A 23,031-nucleotide genomic window follows, 5' to 3' on the forward strand; every position below is an offset into this window, starting at 1 on the left:
GGTCGTGCACCCTGCGTATTATATGAACTTATCACAAATCAATCCAATGAATAGTGTTAATGTACAAGCTATTATTTGCTATTTTTGATTTTTATGAAATATAGTAGTAGTGGTTAGTAATAAATAATATCAATAAAATGGGGTGCATTTGGAATTTTGTTTCCCTCCCGATTTGTTTAGTTATTGATCTATAAATAAATAAAATGTCGAAGAAAGAAGGGGAGAAGGAAAAAAAAAAAACAGCAGCAATCGGCAATCGGAGCTGGGAGTGGGAGGTGTTTGGTTGGGTTGGACTCTTCTCTTCGTCATCCGCAGGTGTGGTATCATCGATGGGAGAAATGGAGTTTTGAGCGCAGTCGCCCTCGGGCCGGCGATGGGCGACCTCCCGCCGCCGCCGCCACGCCAGCCCCCCGGCGACAGCGACTGGGACGGATCCAGCCCCAGCCGTGAGGGCTCCCCCGACCTCCTCGCCTCCTCCGTCCGCCGCGCCGCCCGCCGCTGGGCCGACGACCCCGCCGCCCAGCCCCAGATCTCGCGCCACATGGCCGCCCGCGACCGCGACGACGACCCGCCGCCCCCTGACCATGCCCGCCTCCGGATCCGCGGACGCCAGGCGCGCCTCGAACTCGTCATGCGACTGGCTGCCGACCGCCACGCCGAGCTCCAGCGCCTCTCGCAGCACCGCGCCGTCTCCGACTTCGCCCACCGCAACCGAATCCACGTCTCTCTCTCTCCCTCTCCATTCCATCATTGCTCCCTACTTCTTCGCGCTGCCCCTGCCCCTGCCTACTTTACCTTACCAGCGGATTCTCACCCACAGGCGCTGCTCCGGGGGAGGTTTCTGCGGAATGCTGGCCTGCCCGAGGAGGAGAGAAGGCCGCCGTCCACGGCCGCCACGGAGCTCGGCCAGCTGCGACAGCGACATCCTGTCTCTGGTTTGAGGTGTGTTTGTACAACTTACTACTACTATGTATCACCTCGCTCGCCTGCCTGCCTGCCTGTTTTTCCTGCTGCTTGTCTTTCCCTTCTTTTCTAGAATGTGAATGCGATTATTGGGCTAGCGGGTCATTGTCAGCACATCGTAGCTGTTCGGTGGTTGCAACTTATTACCTCGTACGAGGAGACAAGTTCATGATTCTTAGTATTCATGTTGCCATTGCTGCACGTTGTTTACTTGCATGCCATGTTGGCTGAGACTCTGTATGATGATGTACAATTAGAGCATATATGAACAGCTGATGAATTTTAATTGCTAGAGCATATGGCTATTACAATCTGCTTGTATAATGCGATTAAGTTTTATGGGATATTAAATTACTTAATAATACTTACTCGTTTTAATAACTAGAGAAGAGTTCCGCTTCAGATTGGAGAACGTCGTCAGGGGTCAAGCAGTTAGCCACTCCGATGATTCTTCTGCTCAAAATGTCGAGCCCTCTACAAATGGCTATTCTGAATCAAGCCCTTCTTCTTCTGAGTATAATCTCGAGAGGCATCAGCGGACAAGGGTGAATGTTAGCCTTCAGCAAATTGAAGGTACAGTGGCTGTATCTGAATCCGGAAGTAATACTCCTAGTACCGCTGAAGACTTGTATGGGCCTCTTAGTCAAACAGAGAGTTGGCAGGATGATTTGGAACAGGAAAGAAGAGATTGGGAACAATTTTCCCATGCTATTACTGGAGAGGAATCTGACAGAAATTGGCATGAAAATATATACAACGGTTCATCTCATGAGGGTACTGAAGTTGGAGATGGTCAAGATGCACATCTTCCAGAAGCACTTGATGAGTTAGCTAGTGACAATCCTCCTCCTGAGTCACATGGAGAACAGCACGACAATAACCATCTTCATGAAGAGACTGAAGAGCTGCATGACAGCGATCTTCAACAATCTCATGGAGAATGGAATGAGGGAAATAATCCATTTCGTTCTACAGAAGTACACAGTGAGTGGCCTATCAATGATCATTTCCATGGAGTAAATGAAGAGTGGCATGACGATGATGAGTCCAATGATACTGCTGATAATTGGCATGATGACAACTCTGATCAGCCAATTGACCATGATTCTGCTCTCATTAGAAGAGCTAATACATTTGTCCCAGCCGATGATGATAATGTGTACAGTACAGAACTAAGGGAGCTCCTAAGCAGGTTTTTTGTTTCTTTCATGAAGAATGTCTATGCTGCATATTTCTTTAGTAGTCCTTAGCCTAAATATTGAACTAGTGTTCGTTCTGCAGAAGGAGTGTTTCTAATCTTCTTCATAGTGCTTTTCGTGAAAATTTGGACCGACTTATCCGGTCATATGTTGAACGTCAAGGTCATGCTCCTCTCTCTTGGGATCTGGAAGGAGCACCTCCTGCACCTGACTCACCTGAGCAAAGTCAGGAGCAGCATAGAGATGATGAGGAACAGGAACTTCATGATAATGTTGTTAGGCCTCCATTAGTTATTCCACCTCCGCCTATACCTCCTCGCCAGCCACTCTGGCATTCGGAGTTGCATCGTAATAACTGGATCAGACAAAACATACATCGCTCTGATATTGTAAGCTATTCTCTATCTTATTCTTGTTACATGTATGATCATATACTTTATTTTTTTCATCTTTCTCAGTTTGTTCCAAGTGCAATATTTTTTTTCTCTGAGTGGCCACCAGCATATCATTTGTAATTGAGAATTGCACATTTTTAGTAAGTCGCCACATTCAACCTCTCTTCTAGATCTTGTTAGGATAGCATCCATGAACAGTGTACTGTTGCTTCTATATTTGTTGTTAAAAGCTCGTTTTCTTTTGGTTTTTGTATCCAGGAATGGGAAGCAATTAATGAGTTAAGGGCTGATATGGCCAGACTTCAACAGGGAATGAGTCATATGCAAAGGATGCTGGAAGCTTGCATGGACATGCAGCTCGAGTTACAACGATCTGTAAGGCAGGAAGTTTCTGCGGCCTTGAATCGCTTCATCGGTGAGCAAGGTTAGTAGCTCATCATATCCCTGTTTTCTGCATGTCCTCCAGGGTGGTTATGAACTCATTGTGCATCTGTGTGAAGTTAACACAACAGGGGCATTTTCATGTGACTATCACAATTGGAAAGTGCTCATATATATTAACACTATTTAACATTGAAATTAATCTTTGCTTATCCCTTGATGTATCATTTATGCTCTCTCATCCATAGTATAGTTCATATGAAAGAAATCCATAGTATAATATAATTATATGATATATGGAATTATGGATGTTGTTTCTTCTTCTTGGTGCTTACACTTTCAAGATTGTGGTGTACCTTATGTATCACTTAGCTAAGATAATAAGCAGCCTCATCTTTTCACTTCTGCTTATACTTATAAGCCAAAATTTAAATTTTTAACCTTAAATTTGGAGTTGATTTTAGGGTTTTTTTAACGTAGTTTATTTTTTATCCTTTGCGTTTAGATCGCCAAAAACATGTATATAAAAGCTTTATTCATAATTTTTTTTCGTTTGCAAATATGTTGTTTCGCTTTTTCTCTCAAAAAACGAAACGATGACCACCAATGTTTCTTTGAAGCTGTGAAGTCAAACTATATTAATTGTGACCTAAGTTGTTATGTTACTTAAGTGAGCTATGTATTTTGAATCTGTCATGGTTACAGTTCTATAATGCCCCTGATGCTTCGGTCTAAGCTTTGTATTTTGATATCTCAGGAGAAAATAAAGAAACTATAGACGATGGATCAAAATGGATTCACGTGAGAAAAGGGACGTGCTGTATATGCTGTGATACTCCAATTGACTCTCTTTTGTACAGGTCTGAATTCACACTTTTCTTCTCTAACATGTAGGAGTAGTACATGTTTTTCTTATATAATACAAACTAATGACGGTTTATTTTCCTGTGTGGGATTTGTTGACTATCAGATGTGGGCACATGTGCACATGTTCAAAATGCGCGAATGAGTTGGTTCGAAGCGGAGGGAAATGCCCTCTGTGCCGTGCACCCATAATTGAGGTGATCCGAGCATACTTCATCATGTAGATACAGAGAAAGGAAGATAAAGAAGAAATGTTTATTTTTCTTTTCTTTTTCCTAGAGCTTGTAGGTGTTAGTGGATGTATGATTAATTCAATTTTCGAGTTATGCCTGCGTTGTGTGTGTTTTGTCTCGGATGCATTTCGTTGTTTTGTTGGTGGGTTGGGGGGCCTGCCTGGCTGCCGTGGTGTCATATAGTTTTGGGGTGGCAGGAAGCGTTGTGTTTGGGAACTGGGATTGCCGGAGGCAACTACTAATTCATTTCACAACTGATCATTTGAACAAATGGTTGATGGGATACAGTCAAAAGCAATTAATGTTCCTGTCTATAACATAAAACTGACCTGGCTTATATTTACATTTATTTGGTGCATAGTAGTTGACAGCCTGATTATTTTACCACGTTGATAATCTATCCTAAAATTGCCAGAAATATATTTATTTTGGCTTTAAGCGGCATTTAGGTTATTCCTAATCTAATGACTAGGATGATGTCCATAGTATTAAATAAGTTGTCATCTTGTGGCAAGTGAATAAATGAGGAAAGAGAATAAAATCATGTCTTGCATGAGATATAGTTTCTACACAAATATTATGTGAGATAAATAGTATTAAATTTAAGTGTGGAATAGTGGTATTTGTATTGAAAAAGTAGTGTCTAGTACTAGTTTTTTTTTATGATGGGAAGTTTATATAAAGTGTCATGTGTTGGGAATACCCTTAGTTTGCCAATGTCATCAATTTGAATGGAACTGAAGGAGTGACAGCATCGTTGAGCTTGCAAGATTGATGATGGGTAGCATCTCCTCAGATGCAACTTTTACGTTGGATCTTACAAAATTGCCACTTTTGCTGACTTAGTTACCCCTGTGGGCTCCACAATTTTTAGCTCTATTTGGTTCCTCTTCCTTCATCTCTCTTGTTGGCAATGTGGCTGAAGCAAGCATGGTACGGGGTGATGCTACCACTGGTGTGGGCAGAGTTGGCCCCCTCTCGAGCTCAACAGGAGCAGGGTTCACGGGACCGCTGTGCCACGGTAACCGACACTGCTATGGTAACCGTTAGTTTTATTTCGATAAATTTTATTTATTTTTTAAATGATTTAATTAGCAATATTTTTTATTTCAAAACCGTATGGTTATCATGATAAAATAATGATAAATCCATCCTTACCGCGACTTACCTCGATCCAATCTACGACCCTTTTTTGGCTAAACCTGCATTGTAACCTACCACAAGTTATGGGTTACGGTGTAAAGTCCAAAACTTTGAATTGAAATGTTTGATCCATGAATTTTCGACGGTAACTACACAATTACTATCGTACCGCTAAGCAATGGCATTGGCTCTAAGGATGGTTTTGCAACCCTGCATAGGAACACAACGCCCTGAGCTCATCTCCTAGGTTGGAGCAAAAATAACAGCAAGTAGGCATCATCGTGATTTTTGAGCTAAGAGAACAAATTTTTATGAATAATTTCTTCCTCCTCCATATCACCCTATGAAAGGATGGATCTTTGGAGCCGCATTGGTCAGAGATGAGGATTATTAGCCCGATCTTGTGGACAGCTGTAATGAAATGGACCAATCGAATAAAGAATATAAGATGTGGATAGGCTCAAGAAGCTGTATCTATCGGTCAAGAATCGGGAGCAATGGCTGTAGCTTCGGTTGACAGAGCTCAACGAACTAAGAGAACACTGAGTGCTCTATCGGCATGTCGACATCGTCACCGGGATTTCTGTCATGTATCATACTCGCTTTAGCCACATTACCAGCAATGAGACACATGAAGTAATGGCAAAGTTGTAATATGAGGTTTACAAACAGGTAAAATGAACATCTCACATAGTCCATTCAGTATGAGTTGGCGAGCCATGTGAAGAAGTGATAAAAATTTTTCTTCGGTGTTGTAAGAACAAAAAAATACACTTTAGAGATATGTCATCCATAAGAGCAGCAATAGTTAATTTTCTCTCATTTGTTTGTTTATGATTTTTTTATGGAAGGAACCGGTGGGAATATGAACTAGCATGAAAATTAAAATTCACCTCACCGGTACATTCTCGTAGAAAAAAAAGAACTTTTAGGAAGAAATATAAACAACTATTCATTTCTATAATTTTTTTATGACGAGTAAGCAAGGACTCTCACCATAAAAAAAATTAAATGCACCGTATTATACTCCACTCCAGTATGTAAAAAAAAAACACCGTATTATTGCAGGAAGAGGGGTGACAGATCTGGAATAACCTACTGACACTGACTGGTGGGATCCACATGACTCCAAGCCCAGGCCGAGGGGTCGTCTGCGCTGCTGCTGTTGCCCGAACCCTCGCCGCCGCCGCCGCCGCCGCCGCCGCTCTTCTCCATGCCATCGTACGTGCTCTTCTTCTCACTTTGAGTTTGATTCCTTCCGCTGGTCGGGAAGCATATAGATCTCATATTTGTTTGTGTCCGTAGGTCCGGTAGTGAGAGTGAGGTAAGCGCATGGGATCCCCAAGGTAGTGCTCCCCCTTCCCCTCTTCCTCCCGACCCCCAGTGTTCTTTGTTGAGCCTCACTTTGGTTTTCCTGTTTCTCTTCAGTGCTACGCGAGCATGCCCAATGTCTCGAGTCGGAGGAGTTGGCAGCAATGTCACTCAATCACACTCTTCTTCCGATTCTCGATGATTTACTTCTCCACGTCTATACTTTGCTGCGTCCTAAGCCAATTGATTACGACCAACGGACTGCCTTGGTTCATGTCTTCAACAAGATAGCAACCCAAATCTTCGGTACTTCCTTACCCATGTGCTTATCATTGCTATCATCATCAATCTAATTCTATGCAATTACCCTCGTAAAAACCACTTTACAATTAAGTTCTTCACAATACTCTCTTTCTAATCTTATTTTTCTTATTCATTTGAAAAAAAAAAGCAAGCCACTCTATCTCTTTATTGGGAGATTTGCAAAAATGACACTCCAAACATGTGGTGTTTGCAAATTTGACACTATTATATCGATAGTTGGCCACTGTCTAACGCTAGAATATGCCTCTACCTCCCGATGATTGTGAAACACCTCTTTAAACCGATACTTTGATTAGTTGCTGAACATTGTATCCAGCATGCTGATTGGGCCTCTTCTTTAACATATCATTTCAGGTAACAGTAATGGGTTTCCAGTCGTGGAGGCATTTGGATCATTTACAATGGATTTATTTACTCCTAGAAGTGACCTGGACCTCTCTGTCAATTTCACTGCTGATACTGAGGATCGATTTGTTCGCAAGAAAAAAATTTCTGTTGTTAGGAAGTTTGCCAAATTTCTATATTCTCATCAAAGTAACCACTGCCTTCAGCACAGTATCTTTATATACTCACTAGTACTTTGCATGTCCACCAATTTTTATCATTAAACTCCTTTGAGTGCATTATTGACTTGCTTTTCTGATCTTACCTCCAAATGTAAGTATAGCACACAGAGGGATTAAAAAGGACATCAAGACTGACAGCATTGCATATGGTTTATATGGACTTGGACTATACTTCAATTGTCACAAAATGTCATGAAAAGTGTAAAACAAAAGGCTATAGAATAGTAGCCAAAAGAGAATGAATTAAAGTGAACTTCTGTGAGAATTGGAGCTTTACAATGTCACTGGGTGTGCCAAACTGCCAACTGATATATAGTTCACTGATGTACCATCCTGACCACATATTTTCCTTTTTCAGATAGAGAAAGAAAAAAATAGCGCAGTTGTACAATTATGCATCTTTCCAAGATCATCCGTCTCCAACAGTAACGCTATATTCTCATTTTCAGGGAATGGAATTTTCTGTGGGGTTCTACCTGTTGTAAGTGCTAGGGTGCCTATTGTGAATGTTATTGATCGGGGAACTGGGATTGAGTGTGATATTACAGTTGAAAATAAAGATGGCATGACAAGATCAATGATCTTTAAGTTTATTTCTTCACTTGATCCAAGGTTTCAGATACTAAGTTATTTGGTAATGTAATACCCTTCTCATTGTGTTCATTTAATCATTTCCTGATTTACAGAGGTCATATTCCCCTTTGCCCAAGGAAAAAAGATATAATATACAAATGCAAGGTGACAGCAATGTATTTTTCTTTTATGTTTGAAGGTAAAATTCTGGGCTAAGATACACGATGTGAATAGCCCAAGAGAACGGACAATGAGCTCCATGTCAATCGTTTCGTTAGTTGCTTTCCATTTGCAGGTACAAAGGGTTTCACAATTTATTGCTTGACTATTATGATGAGTAGCTGTTTTTTGTTTTTCATCGTATTTTGTTTCAACTATTGGACATTAATCAATTTGTCTAGAAAACAAGGATGATATATTCACTAAGAAGATTTCATATCCTTAGTATCAAGGAATGATGCCAGGGTTTTACACTATTTTTTTGTTAAACAGCTGAAAGAAGCCCTTTTAAGATTTACATTATCATTTCTTTGCCAATGGGGTTGGGTGCTCAAGGTCGTTGTACTGCAAGTATGCATACCTGGTCTTAGGGTTTGTTGCATTGAACTTTGTGAAAGTGGGTTTTTTTAGTAACTTGCTACTTTACTAGATTTATGCTTAAGCAAACAAACATAGAGGAATTTAATACTTTTCCCCCCTTTTGTCATTATAAATATAAGTTGAATCTTCTTACTACTTGTATGATGTGCAGCGCAGACCCGTAATCCTCCAATACTGCCTGCCTTCTCTGCCTTATTAAAAGGTTTCTTAAATTTTTTTCATGTACTGGCAGCATACTGTGTCACTCTGAGCTGATGATGAGATCCCTCGCAGATGGTTCAGATTTTGCAAGTGTTGAGAGGAATATATTGGCATTTAAGGAGTTTGGGATAACAAATAAAGAAACTGTAGCTGAACTGTTTGTATCGCTGATCAGTAAAGTGAGCTCTTTTGAGATATAACTTCTATCTATTTTTATGTTTTAGTTCCATTTCCATTTTACGGATGTCATTTGTTGACTCATTTAGGTGTTCATTAGAATCATTACTGTGTCTAGATTCCTTTTGGACCTAGATTTGTGATATATCTTTTTGTTATTAGTAAGAATTCTGAGTTGGGCAAAGCTCAAACGAGACAATACTCATCTAGAAATTCCCAGTACGTACCCCTGCTAGCAGGATATATTTGTTTGAGATACTTGTGCTTTTGGGACTTATAGTTATTTTCATTACATGGACAAATACATTACACTATTCCTCTCAACATCTTTTTCAGTATTGCAATCTGACAAGCTTGTGTGTGTGTGTGTGTGTGCAATTATTTGGCCATTCATATCAGCTTGCACTTGTTTTACAATTGTACCACCTGATTATCACTAATTGTGTGATAGTTTATTATGGTCACTAATTAGTCACAAATTGGGCCTTTTGTGCTACAGTTATTATCAGCAGAAAGCTTATGGGAGCACGGGCTATGCGCTAGCAACTTTGAAGCATCATGGATCTCTAAGACCTGGAAGAAAGGAGTTGGGAATTTAAATGTAAGCTTTGTTTGAATTAAGTATTATGTCCTCAGCAAGAATTTTCCTTTACTCTTGTTCATGTAGGTTGAAGATTTCTTGGACCGGTCACAAAATTTTGCAAGGTCGGTAGGGAAAAAGGAGATGCAGAAGATTTGCAGATGTCTTCGAGATTGTGCTTTAAACTTGTTAGACTTCATGAGGGGTAAACTAGAGATATCAAAGCTGAAGGTCCTTCTGTTTGGATGCCTTAAACCGGAGGAGCTAGTCAGTAAACCTCGATTAAAGCATGGCAAGAGAAAGCGCAAGACACAAACTAGACCAGATAACAGAAATGGGCTCCGAAAAGGAAAGCATGCTGTGCAGCACAACAATGTGGGATCAGACCAGCATGCTAATTCTACAACTGCTGCAGCTCCTCAGATTGTACATCAAAGTCCCACCCAGGCTACTACTCAGTGTATGCAAGAGCCAAAGCCATGGCTTGTTATTATCCCTTCTGGTTTTGGATATGGTTTATCTCTTCAGTTGCAAGTGGCTCCTCGTCTTAGCCGAGGTTTGCTGGGCAGACGCCCACTAGTGCACTTCAATAATGGATCTCAGCTCCTGCAGCAAGGTCCGCTTATTCCGCTGCCGCCTAACCAACAAGCTGTTGGCAGCAGTAACAGTGTAGTTACTTCCGCTGGAGCTCAGCAGCTTCAGCACAGCAAAAACTAGGAGGATTGCATCTTGCTACTGCGTGCCATCGTAACAAGTAGTGCATTTACCCTTCTCATTGGCAAACGGAAACGAGCGCTTAGCGCTGGTTAAACATAATGATTGCATCAGCTGATATAATTGCTAAGCTTGTTGGCGGTGGGTTGCAAAACGGATTACACCGGTTCATTTTGCTACACTGGTTGCTTCAGTTGTGCAAGTGTCAAATGTGCGGTTTCTGGGTGCTGGACCAGAACTAAACATGTACTGTATGAGAACCTGTGTCGTGTCACCAAACGCATATAACACAAACGCAAAGCGATTGAGCTATATGCCTAGTATGCATGTTACAGCACTGCAGGTAGGTAAAATGTCTGTCTATAGTTTGTTGTGTCTCTTTCTTGTACTACAGATCGGCAGGACTAATGTTTGGGTGGAGCTGGCTGTGTGTTTTTCTGTGTAGATGATGTGATGCCCCCAACGGGGCCAGAATGTTGTGTACATGCAAGACAGGGCAGTGTTGGGATCGATGGTGATGGTGATGGTGCATTGCATTTGCATGAATGAATGCATGATTGGTGAAAGTAAGCAAATCTTTGGGACACTTAACATAACCAAAACGGGTTGCTTTCCATATCCATCCAGCATGCAACATGAAGGTGTACTAGTCAGCACAACTTTGGTTGAAAACGAGATGGGTCTGTCCGACAGCTTGAACACCACTAGTTCAATTTGCTGTCCATTAATTAGATTAACGCCTGTCCCTGTGTCTGCCCACTAATCATGGACTACACTGCCTGCTACTAACACCGATTCATCTGGGCATACCAAATTCGATTCCGCCAATTCAATTCAATATTTTGTACTGTATGCAGCAGCAGCACATCTCAAGATTTTTTGTGTATGCGCCGGACCAGCACCCTATCAGTCTGTCACTAACAACAATCGCATCTGGTACTAAAGCTCTCGCAATTCAAAAGACTTAATCCGCTACGCCCCCCCCCCCCCCCCCCCCCCCGCTATTGAATAATATTTGAATCTAGGACTTGATTGATACCACTTGTTTTGTTCAATTTTCATAGATTTTGCAATTGTGACATGCATACGCATATTATCTTTTCAACGCACGAACGATCAGCTGATGTATCGGTTGCAAGAAAGCAATTCTATATAATCACGGCGTATCCCATGCACACGTATCATACCAATCACAACGACTAACAGTCAATTGATTTAATTTGCATACGTTATACAGATTCCAGACGAAACGTACGGGACATGGATCTATCCTTGCATGCACATATATATTTGAAATTAAACATCTTTTTATGCTAGAGCAAGTTTAATAGTGGAACCAACTATAGCAGTAAGTTTATATTAGATAACTAATTAACATGTACAATAGGTTAATTAGTTACAAGTTTGCCTCCAATATTTTTCTCCTATCTATTTCTATCACTTATGTATTTAATACATTTATTTTGGAGCATGCGAAAAACTAGCTCTAGCATGAGAGCCAGCATCCTTTATTTTTCGTTTTCTATTTCCTTTCCATCAATTTATAGTTGGTTTGTAACTTGCTCTTATGTGCTCTATACCTAGCTAGCTTAATTAAGACCTAATTGTTCTAGAGGATATTTTTAAAGAAAACATAGAGAAATACCACTTTTATGTGAAAATTATGTTAGGTTTCTGCATTCCAAAGATATCCTTAATTGATCGACAGTATTAGTATAGTACGTATTGTCTGCAAGGAAGAAATCAGTACGTCTGGCTTTGCACTGATCGATCATATGTAAAGGGATAGAATATAATTAGCAGTGCGGATCGATCAATCGGTGTGTGGGTGCCAGTGAAGCTAGCTACTTAGCTAGCTAGGAATGGCATATATAAAGGCAGAGAGGTTAATTAGCTAGCGTGTGTAGATTTTTTTTTTTTGTGTGTGTAGTTAGGTCATGGTTAAGTCATGTCTGGTCTGTATCCAGCTGAGGGGCATGCAGATGCTTGCTACTCTGCTTTTTTGCTATAGGGATAGATATCCAGGACAACACGCATGCATTTTGGAAACACAAAATGACCCATCAATCGGTAGCCCATATATGCACACACGTACACGTTCATGTTATATATTCATACTAATAACCTTACTTTTTCGTTTTTCGTATCCAAAAAAAAAAAGGTTATTATGGGATGGACGTAGTATTAAAAGATGTTCTAATGTGCGTGTGTGTATATATATGTATATGTATATATATATATATATGAAAATTAGATTCTACTACCAGATGTAGCTACTCCTTGTACGTCCATGATGAAAAATATTTTTATAACTGTTTCTACTCCCACCCAATAGAAAGTATAGACACTATGAAATCTCATATGAACGATACAACTACATGGATAGAGTTTGTATTTTCTGTTGGAGGAGAGAAGAAATATGTATAGATGTGTTTCTGCACCTTAGACGTAAAGAGAGTAGTTATACATGATAGTAGGATAGAAGCTTCATATATATATATGAATTTAAACATATATATACAACATAGTTATAGACAAATCTACGTTGAATTTAAAATATCTTATAATACGGGGGAGCGGAGGAAATAGCATTATTATTGTGTTAGTGCGAAATTTAGTGTGAATCAGTACTGAATAAGGGTCTGTCATTCCATAATGATAAATAAAACATGAGATTCCAACCTATCGAATTGATGATTAAATTAGTAACTGAGATGATCAAGCATCCATGCAGAGATATGCTGCGGGCATGATATAGATCACCGGTTAAGCACACTGAATCTCTGGTGCATGCAAATCCCTCTCACAGATCGTGCTAGCTAGAACTTATTCCTGTTTCTAAATTAATATTGTATTTAGCAATTACTACCTCCATCATCAAACATAAGTATTTTATATTGTTTAATTAATAGAAATTGAGGTTAGAAAGAAAATACTATAGCACCCTTAGTAAATGAGAAATAAATTTAGGTGGGAGGGTGGGTGAAGATAAAAATAGGAAGAACTTTCAATGAGAAATAATTGAGAACAAGTAATATTATAAATAATAAAAAATACTTATATTTTAGAAAAATTTAAATGTGGGCAATGTTTCTATTTTGAACTGAGAAAGTATCCATTAAGTATCTTTTCTTGAGTTAAATCTTCCTCCTAAATTTACCCGACCAAATCAAACAATGATAACTGACATTTCGATATGAATAAATAATTATCGTTAAGTTTATCTCGATCAAACAGGTGATCTCTCCATCTATCTTGATTTTGATATATGGGTAAAATTGGAATCAGTTGGCATGGTGTATATCTTTGACTCTTAATAACGGTGGGTATGTTATACATATACCTCCAATCTTTTCACTTCTTCAAAATTTAAATTTTTAAACTTAAATTTAAAATTGATTTTGGGGTTTTTTTTACCATAATTTATTTTTCAGCATTGATTTTTAAATCGCTAAGAATACATATATAAATTATTTATTCACAAATTATTTTTTATTTACAAGTACGTTTGGCGTTTTCTATTAAAAAACAAACTATCACCCCGTAGACTCTGGGCTCAAGGCAATCAGCATGTACTATACTCTACCTATTTTAGTCCCAAATCAAATAAACTTCGTTATGAAATAGTGTTGACCTTATTCCTAGTCGGATTTATGTTTTTTAACGTTAAAATAATTTAGTTTTTCATGTTTATGTTTCTAAGACAGACCAAAAAAAATACATTCTTGGAACGTGAATGGATTTTCTCGTCCCTGTTGTTGCATTGGTCAAACTTTAACAAGTATCGTAACACGTGGAAACAAATCTTTTTGAAGTGAGTTACTCAAAATTTTGATAACACTTAGGGCCTGTATGTTTTGAAGGAAAAAAAAACAAAGGATTGGACTTTTTTTTTTAAAAAAAAGCAGGTTTGTATGAATAAAGTATATGAAATCCAAGGATTTTTTCCTTTTGTACGTGTTGTGGAGAAACACAGGAAAGTTCCATCCACTCAAAACCTCTTGTAAAATTGCTATGAATTTATTTGTCGTACATTTCTATTTTTTTATATTGAAATTCCTCTAAACCAAATAGGCCCTTACAAGAGAATATTGCTAACCTTCGTGTGTGATGGGAAGGGTATAATTAGCTTTTGTTCCTAGTACTCAAAACAAGATGAGTAATTTACATATGATTAATTAAGTATTAGTTGCACATCTATTTAATAATATAATAATTTTTAGGTTTATCTAGATTTATATGAATAGTAACTATCATATACACGTACCTAAGTTGTATACAATAATTGGCCAATGAATTTAGATTAGGCCAAAAAGTTTTATAATAGAATAAAAAACTTAAAATATAGATGAATATAATATTTTCAGCAACGTAACTTATATATAGTCAGTTTAGAAAAATAAAAAGACACATTGTTTTTTTTGCGGGGAAAAAGACACATTGTTTTAACCGTTTAAAAAACAAAAATGAAGTTACTTAGAGAATGAGGGAGCTAAACATAACCATATATATACTCCGTCTGTCTCGTTTACTGTATGACCGTTGACTATTATTATTTTAACTTTGATCATTAATAACATTATTATTTTAACATATTTTTTGATATTATTTTTCAAAAAAAAATAAATGTCAAAGTTATCAAATAAACTATGACTGACTGATGTCAATTATTGAAAACCGGATGTAGTAGCAAACGGGCCACTCACGTGGGTACAGAGAAGAGAAGGCTCATCTCACGAGAGGAGATAGCAAGATACTAGAAAGGGAAGGGAGAGCTGGAGCTATAAATAGACAGCCAACACACGCGGCGGGCTAATCAATGAAGGATGCGTATGCATAATTAATATACTCCGACTTTACGAAAAATTAACCCCAACAACTAATTAATTAGCTATTCCATTATATACTCGATCCTACTATTCCAGAGGAGGAGGAGGAGGAGGAGCTGCAACTATACTCGTCCGTTTAGTCGGCATGGCCATCGTCAAGAGTACTGGGGGCAGAGCGGAGGCAGCCAAGATGTCGTCGTCGTCGTCGGAGTCAGCTGATGAGTACGAGCCACCGCGCTTGAGCTTGAGCATGGGCGTCCGCCACCTCTGCGACAGTGGCATCACCAGCCTTCCCGCCCGCTACGTCCTCCCGCCCGCCGACCGTCCCGGCGGCAACCCCACACCACCAGCTGTGCTCCCCGTCATCGACCTCGCCGCCCTCCGCGCTGGCGCCACCTGCCAGCTCGCCGCGCTCCACGCCGCCTGCCGGGACTACGGCTTCTTCCAGGTCGTCAACCACGGCGTCCCCGCCCACGTGGGCCGCGCCATGCTGGACGCCGCGCGCGGCTTCTTCTTCGACCTGCCCCTGGCCGACCGGGCGCGCTACATGTCCGCCGACATCCGCGCCGCCGTGCGGTACGGCACCAGCTTCAACCAGCTAAACGACGGCGTGCTCTCCTGGCGCGACTTCCTCAAGTTGCTCATCCGCGACACGCGCCGCCTCGACGACGTCGTCCCCTCCTGGCCCGACGCCCCCGCGGAGCTCAGGCCGGCGGCCGCGTCGTACGCCAGGGCGTGCCAGAGGCTGTTCAGGGAGCTGATGGAGGCGGCACTGGAGGCGCTGGGCATCGTCCGGTGCCGTGACGAGCTGCTGGAGGAGTGCGACGGCGGGTGTCAGATGATGATGGTGAACTGCTTCCCGGCGTGCCCGGAGCCGGAGCTGACGCTGGGCATGCCGGCGCACTCGGACTACGGGCTGCTGACCATCCTCATGCAGGACGAGGTGAGCGGGCTGGAGGTGAGCTACGGCGGCGGGTGGGCGGTGGTGGAGCCGCTGGCCGGCGCGGTGGTGGTAAACGTGGGAGACCACCTGGAGATACTGAGCAACGGGAGGTACCGGAGCGTGCTGCACCGGGTGCGCGTGAACGGGCGGCGGGCGCGCGTGTCGGTAGCGTCGCTGCACAGCCTGGCGGCGGAGCGGCTGATCGGGCCGGCGGCGGAGCTGGTGGACGAGAGGGACAGGCCGCGGCGGTACATGGACACGGACATGGCCGCGTTCTTGGCCTACCTCTCCTCTGCCGAGGGAAAGCACAAGTCGTTCCTCCACTCCCGCATGATCTCATCACCATCAACAACACATTAATCTATCTCGGCCTCAGCCATATGATATATATGGATGAATGCTAGAGCTGTATACTTTTACATACACTAGCGTGTACTCGTATTAATATTTAAGCAAGCATGCATGCGATGCAATTAGAGGTGTAGTACGTACCGTATGTCGTACATCCAATCCCTTGGTTTTGGAGTAGTAATATATCCCCGGCCGTATTGCAGGAGCTAAGCTAGGCTAGGCTATGATGATATCTCGGGCAAACATGCAGGCAGGCACTTCCAATGCAGGATTCGATATTATACATACATGCATACATCCTACATGGAATGGGGTACAGAGTACTATTGCAAACTAAGCTACGATGCTAATACAGACTAATTAAACTAAAGACAGACTGATGAAGGAACCGAGAGAGAGAGAGAGCAGCAGCAGCAGCAGGGGCAGTGTACAACACATGCACAACATATATAGTCCTCCATCGATGGATGTGAGATATGCAAATATAGACGTAGCTAGTTGGCTAGGCTAGGAAAGGTAGTTGGAGACGGCCTTGGTGCCCTCGGAGATGGCGTGGTTGGCGAGGTCGCCGGGGAGGACGAGGCGGACGGCGGACTGCACCTCGCGGGACGTGAGGGTGGCGCGGCCCGACACCTTGGAGAGGCGGGAGGCCTCCTCCGCCAGGCGCTCGAACATGTCGCTCATCATGGTGTCCAGCACATCCATGGTGCGCCCGGAGGCGCCCATGTCAGGGTGCACCTGCTTCAGCACGCGCCACACGTACCGCTTGTACCCTCCTCCTGCTCCTGCTCCTCCTCTCCTGCTCCTCCGTCTCCTTCCTCCTCCTCCTCCCCCTCCTTTACGGCGCCCTTGTGCATTGGGCTCCTCTCGCTCTTGGCTCTGCACCGCCGTCGTCTTCTTGGCGTCCGTCTCCACCTCCACCTGTACAGTGGACCCGGACACCGGCTCGGCGGTGGTGACCTGCACGGTCTCCTCTACGACCTTGGTCTTCGTCTTCACCACGGAAGCAACCACCTGCACCTTCTTCCTCTGCTTCGGAGCCATTTTGGTCTTGCTCTTCCCTGACTTGGGTTGGGTGTTGGTCCATGGCGACCTTTTTATGGATGCAGGCAGGCAGCAGGGCGACGCGAGGCCGCGGCACGTCACTAACACGTGGCGACCCAACAGCGACGACGTGGTAACTTCTGCACACTCCTATTTACCTTGGAGTTGGTGACCACAGTAAAACAAGAGAATGCCTTCCTGATCCTCCCTCCCTCCTCCAAGTGTCGACCATTGTCGCCACGTGGCATAGCCCTCGCCTCACCTCAACGGCCTGGCTGATCTTCATTCAAGCTTAAATTTGCAAAGTGGCTATTTTCAGTATGCACTGGCTTGCGTGCACTTCAACTTGATTAGGGTTAAGCAAATCTCCTGTGAGATCGAGACCATTTCTTCAGTGCAGCACTGATTGTTGATGATACAACTGGTGTGGTGTGAGATCTCACTACAACACTGAGAATTAGCAGGTGATCAGTCAAAGCTACTGCCAACACTTGTACGACTTTAAAGGCACAGAAATTACAGCAGCCACTACATCTATATCTATATGTACAAAGCAGGGTTAACTGCAGCAGTAGCAGTAGTAGTAGTGAACTACTAAGATGGAGGAGGACTGTCCCAGCCCATGAGCATGTTAGTGACTCCATCAACAATCTTGTTCCGCAGTGAAGAGGAGAGCTCATGATCCCCCTCGCCAAGGTGCACCCTGTAAACCTCCCATTCCCTGTCAGCCACCACGTGCCTCCCAATCTCAGCCTACATGCATCACATTGGTCATCAGCTCTGTCTGTCTATTACGATGTTAACACTTGTTCTTCTAATGATGTACTACTAGTAATTGAAATGCATACCAAGAAGATTCGTCTGTGGAGCTTTTTGAGAGCAAGGGTGATGTCGTACAACACCAGAGGTCTACCCTTGCCACACGCCTCCACCGGGTTTGCCACCAGCAGTTCTGTGTCAGGACCTCTGTCCACCAATGCCACGCGCAACGGACGGTGGAGCTCCATCCTCAGCCGGGAACATAGTGCTCTTTGCTTGTGCTGCTCAAGGATCTTCTTCCCGTCTGATTGTACAGCAAACAAATCCACCTCACAGTTGCCATTCTGGCTGGCGTAGAATCGCCCATACGAAATCTGAAAACAAATTAACCATTCTTCAGATTTATTCCAAAAATACAGATCTTCAAGTCATTTTCTCTTGTGGTTACCTGGATGTTACAGTCCTTGAGTGTTCTCATGATGTCATATACGAGGCCTTTATGGTCACCACACTGGATCTGAATAAGAGTGTGCACAGGGCTGAGAGAGTTGTCCATCGCAACTGACAGGTTACCACAAGACCTGGATTGCTCCTCTACAACATCTACGTTAAACATCTGTTCCACCACAGATTGTGGCAACAATGCAGAAGCTTGGAGGCAAGCGGACATTTCCTCTGTAGCAGATTCTATTTCACAGCTTGTCAATGAGTCGCCTAAAACACTCTGAAGTTTGTCATAGGTCTCTTCCCTTCTGCTCTTTGTATGTAGAAGTTCCCTGAAATTATTGCAAATGCTGTAAGATATAAGCTGCACAAGGGATTTGATCATTTACCTTCCAAAAAATGGGCATGAAGCTTGTTTTGCATAAACCAAGGGTCTACACCAGTCCCATTTTACTGTACGAAAACAGAGAAGCATTCAGCACTGTTCCAGGCATGGAACTTATATTTCAAATTGTAGAACTTACTGAACATAAATTGCACAAAGTAACAATCCTTTACAACATACGTACCTAGTCAATCAGATTTTTGTAAAAGAAAAAATGAAATGACTGGATGATTTCACTCTGTCAGGGTAGTTGCTACATGTACAATACAAATGCTTGACTGTAAGATAGCAATGATAATCCTTCCTAACCTACCTACCAAAGAGAATATAGCACATTCCTCAGGGGGAAAATGTTTAATCAACACTATCGAACGTTTCAGTGGAGAAGAACAACTGCAGAACCAAAAAGTAAGCAACTTTGCAAGGGTTAACACAGAGTATGGCAGGATGATGTCAAAAATAAAAGGAAAACATGTCACAATACAATATTCTCTGTAGAATGAACGAAAGGAGCAAAAGAAAGAATCTGTATGGGGGCAGTGAAAAGGATGTGTAGGACATAAGAAATGAACCTAGCATCTGTGATGAAAAAAAGGTCGATCACTCTCCCATCAGGTGTGGTGGAGACCTTCACCCTACGAATTGTGAGCTCCAGTTCGCATAACACGCGTGTCACGTCTGCAATACACAGAAGCAAGAAGCTACAAATTAGTGCCTTTTCTAAATATCTTCATTAAAACCACATATCCTTTTTCGGGGCCAGTGGCTAGCAAACCTGAGTTGTAACTGTTTTCGACAGAAATACCAAGGTGGTCACTAGTTGTAAGGAATCGAAGGCAGTGAGCAGCATTCATGCAGTGCTGAAGATGAAGAAAAAGAATCTGTACTGTAGACATGTGGAAAAAGCTATGCCTGAGCTATATGAGTTGGTTGCAAGATATTGGCAGTGGTGAAACTGAGGGGGGCAGCAGGGGCCATGACCCCTCCCACTAAAATAAGTTTCTTTTTCATTTGTAGGTTGATTCGCCTTGTTTTTTACTGTAACTATAGAACGAGCATTTTCTGTAATGAAACTTGTTAAGACTAAGCTATGAAACAAAATGGAAGATGAATTTTTAAGAGATTGTTTGATACTCTATATTGAGAGAGATATAAATATAGAGAGAGATTGCAATGAAGGTGACGACATATTCTATTATTGATGATTTCAATACGGTGAAGAATCGTGCAGTGAAATTTAAATGAACATGTAAGATATATTGACCATTTTTGGAAACGAAGCACTACATTGTCAATTTTTTGAACTGGCAAAAATTTGCGTGGTCGGCTGGCCCTCCCATGAATTTCTGTCCAGCTCCGCCACTGGATATTGGGGTATATGAACGAGTCCATGGGGAAATTGACAATGTAAACCCAGATGAGATGTTGATTGTGTGGTCGGATGTGATGAGTGGCAAAGGGTATATAGTAGTACAATAAAGCAGTAGTAGGCATTTCCATGGTGAAATTTATTAACCCAGGATAGTAGTAAGTTAGTGGAGTACTGTACCATGCAAGAGGCCGAGACGGTCGTAGCAGCAGAATTTGAGCAAGTAGATGCGAGAGGGGGCAGGAGGCGCGGCAGCATCGAAGGCGAAGGGCGCGGTGACAGGGCAGAGGTGGAGTAATCTGTCCTTGAGAAGGTCCCATCTCAATGTTATGGCTCGGCGGCCTGGGCTTGCAACCACCCACAGCACGATGTAGCACCACCTCCCATCCGTGCTCATGTCTACACACCCGTCGTGATACTATTAGCATCAAAAAGCTCAGGAATTTGGACGACTTTTTTTCTTTACAAGAAGAGAAGAAAAGAAAAGAAAAGAAATCAGACCTCCCTTGAGGATGTTGAGGCCGAAGAGGAGGACGACCCGGCAGAGGTCGCAGCCGAGGCCCGTCTTGTCGGGGCAGCTAATCGTGATGACGGTTGGGTCGCCGGCGACATCGGCGTGCCGGACTTGCACCACCTCGTCGCTGGGATTGGGAATCCCCATGCCAACTCTTCTAGTTCTACCCTAATAAAGAGATGAAAATCTTGCACTTGGAGGAGGACAGATCTTGCTGCTCTTGCTTCTTTTTTTTTTTTGGTTGCCCCAGACAGACCAGATCGATCCACAACGCCGAGGAGGTTCCGGCGGCGGCAGTGCAGCGAGGCGAGGCGAGGAGAGGAGAGGAATCTACGAGTATCCCCTCCCTGGATTTCCCTTTCCCTTCCCTCCCTCTCTTTCGGGGTATCCCATATTTCCCCCTTTTTCTCGCAAAGAAATTGTTTCTTTTAATTAATACACGCAGTTGAATTTTGGTCACACACTCAATTATTTGTCTCGTTCAAAAAGTTATATAAATATACTAAAATTCAAGTTATATAATTAAAATATACTCCCTCCGGTCATTAACGTTTGTCATTAGAACAAAATATTGGAGTTAAAACAAAGCTATTTTGCTTGTCTGAAACGTCATATGTATAACCGGAGATAGTATTAGTTAATATATTCTATAAAATTTTATGAGTATTACTGCCTGTATCTTCCGTAAACCTTAGCATATCTATCATAATATGCAACAAAGTTTTAGAAAATCAATAAATAAAATTGTATATGTTTTTATAAGGTGAAAACATTAAGCGAATGCATTGATTAGGTCAGACTTTACCTAAAGATACAGGAGTACATCGAATCAGACTCCAGTTATTAGTGGCGAATTGATGCCGGAGAAATTAATTGCAAAAACAAACTGCATGCTTTGAAAATGGACTGGAAAACTAATTCCAACTTTAGAATAATCCTCATCTTCATACCACGCATGCGACCTAATAAATCCGTCGTTCCGTAGAGTGACATTGGGCTTTTGATTTTTCAAGTTAGGCATCGATGCGATGCGAGCAATGCAATGCAATGACGTGACGACTCAGCCACCACTTAAACTCCTCACCACCATCGATCGAGTCAATCGACACACTTGGGTCAACGCCAATTCCAACATAAATTCATTCACTACATATATATACATATTCTCTGCGTTATCAACACATGCATATTTCAATCAAACCACTTATTGCTCCCCCAGTTCTAAATCATAGCACTATATTTTAGCTCCACCCAAATTCAACAAATATATATCGTGTATATACACACAACATTTTAGTATAGTATAGCTAAAATAAGTCCCTCGTATCATATCTACTTGCCCACCACCATCCCCTCTCGTGTTTCACGTATCTTTCTTTTGCATAATAGTTACGATAAAATCTTTACTATTGAATAAATCCTCTTCGAATATCTGATCACATCAGTTCGGCAATAAAATCCTTATTGAAAGATAGATTACGCTAAATCTATGTCTTGATTAATGACCCATAAGTTATTTATTTACTAAAAGTGTGTTGAGTAATTTATTTACTTAAAAAAGAGTGAAAAGAAAAGAAACCACATGTGTGGAAGGAAGCATGAGGAAACTGAAAAGTTAGGGAAGAACCCACTTGTGAGTACAATAAAATTCATTATTATAGAGAGAGCATCAGACCATTTTATAATATAAAATAGGTGTAATAATATCTTTTACTAGAGTAGCATGAAAATATACGTACAGTTACCACTAATTTCTCGGTAATATATACTCGATCAATGACAGCCTGGGTAAGAAGAGGTAGGTCTGATGCAAAGCATTAGATTTAGTACAGGTCCACCCTCCTTCCAAGAGCATCCATAGCAGTATCTCCTTCTCTATCCTAAAAGAGAATACATAGTAAAAATTAGAAAATCCATCTCATCCTCTATTTTTGGATGTTATCCATATTAGGAGAGAAACTTTATATTTAAATGTTCTCTACGTCCTTCAAAGAGATACGAAGGATGTCATATATAGATAATCTGTGGGAGTACTAAGAGATATTTTTGATTAAATTTGGTGGTTATTCTTTTTCTGGAGTGAGTATATTTTGACAGCATAGATCTGCCCACCGAATTACGGCTGGCCTGAGTATATACACCTGCATCACATCAGTTTCTTCCAACTTT

The 23,031-nt window shown here is 41.9% G+C and overlaps 3 protein-coding genes and 1 pseudogene across 3 annotated transcripts; 2 read left to right on the forward strand and 2 right to left on the reverse strand.

The window, feature by feature from the left end:
* The first annotated feature begins 198 nt into the window (after positions 1 to 198).
* LOC102710524 lies at positions 199 to 10,800 on the forward strand (annotated as a pseudogene).
* Positions 10,801 to 15,044: 4,244 nt separating this feature from the next.
* LOC102719704 (probable 2-oxoglutarate-dependent dioxygenase SLC2) lies at positions 15,045 to 16,379 on the forward strand. Its single transcript, XM_040527322.1, has one exon. The coding sequence runs from the start codon at positions 15,199 to 15,201 to the stop codon at positions 16,354 to 16,356; it is 1,158 nt and encodes a 385-aa protein (XP_040383256.1). The 5' UTR covers positions 15,045 to 15,198; the 3' UTR covers positions 16,357 to 16,379.
* A 296-nt stretch (positions 16,380 to 16,675) lies between these two features.
* LOC102719986 (late histone H2B.L4-like) lies at positions 16,676 to 17,556 on the reverse strand. Its single transcript, XM_006661511.3, has one exon. It carries the CDS (start codon positions 17,389 to 17,391, stop codon positions 16,855 to 16,857), a length of 537 nt encoding a protein of 178 aa, XP_006661574.1. The 5' UTR covers positions 17,392 to 17,556; the 3' UTR covers positions 16,676 to 16,854.
* Positions 17,557 to 17,688: 132 nt separating this feature from the next.
* Positions 17,689 to 21,249, reverse strand: LOC102710812 (ACT domain-containing protein ACR10). The gene is made up of 6 exons (XM_006660946.3): positions 20,850 to 21,249; positions 20,529 to 20,747; positions 19,552 to 19,657; positions 18,599 to 18,926; positions 18,240 to 18,524; positions 17,689 to 18,144 (listed from the first exon to the last, which is right to left on the reverse strand). The coding sequence occupies exons 1-6, from the start codon at positions 21,007 to 21,009 to the stop codon at positions 17,986 to 17,988; spliced, it is 1,257 nt and encodes a 418-aa protein (XP_006661009.1). The 5' UTR covers positions 21,010 to 21,249; the 3' UTR covers positions 17,689 to 17,985.
* Between the last annotated feature and the right edge of the window lie 1,782 nt (positions 21,250 to 23,031).

Source organism: Oryza brachyantha, chromosome 9 (genome assembly GCF_000231095.2).
Source record: "Oryza brachyantha chromosome 9, ObraRS2, whole genome shotgun sequence".
NCBI lineage: Eukaryota > Viridiplantae > Streptophyta > Magnoliopsida > Poales > Poaceae > Oryza > Oryza brachyantha.

What these genes read in the sequence shown, in the direction of transcription:
- LOC102710812 (XM_006660946.3), bottom strand. Translation starts at nt 21,009, where the DNA reads ATGGGGATTCCCAATCCCAGCGACGAGGTGGTGCAAGTCCGGCACGCC. An exon ending in CCTCAACATCCTCAAGGGAG is followed by an intron (nt 20,748 to 20,849) that starts GTCTGATTTCTT and finishes ACGGGTGTGTAG; the next exon opens with ACATGAGCACGGATGGGAGG. An exon ending in CCGTCTCGGCCTCTTGCATG is followed by an intron (nt 19,658 to 20,528) that starts GTACAGTACTCC and finishes TGTGTATTGCAG; the next exon opens with ACGTGACACGCGTGTTATGC.
- LOC102719704 (XM_040527322.1), top strand. Translation starts at nt 15,199, where the DNA reads ATGGCCATCGTCAAGAGTACTGGGGGCAGAGCGGAGGCAGCCAAGATG.
- LOC102719986 (XM_006661511.3), bottom strand. Translation starts at nt 17,391, where the DNA reads ATGGCTCCGAAGCAGAGGAAGAAGGTGCAGGTGGTTGCTTCCGTGGTG.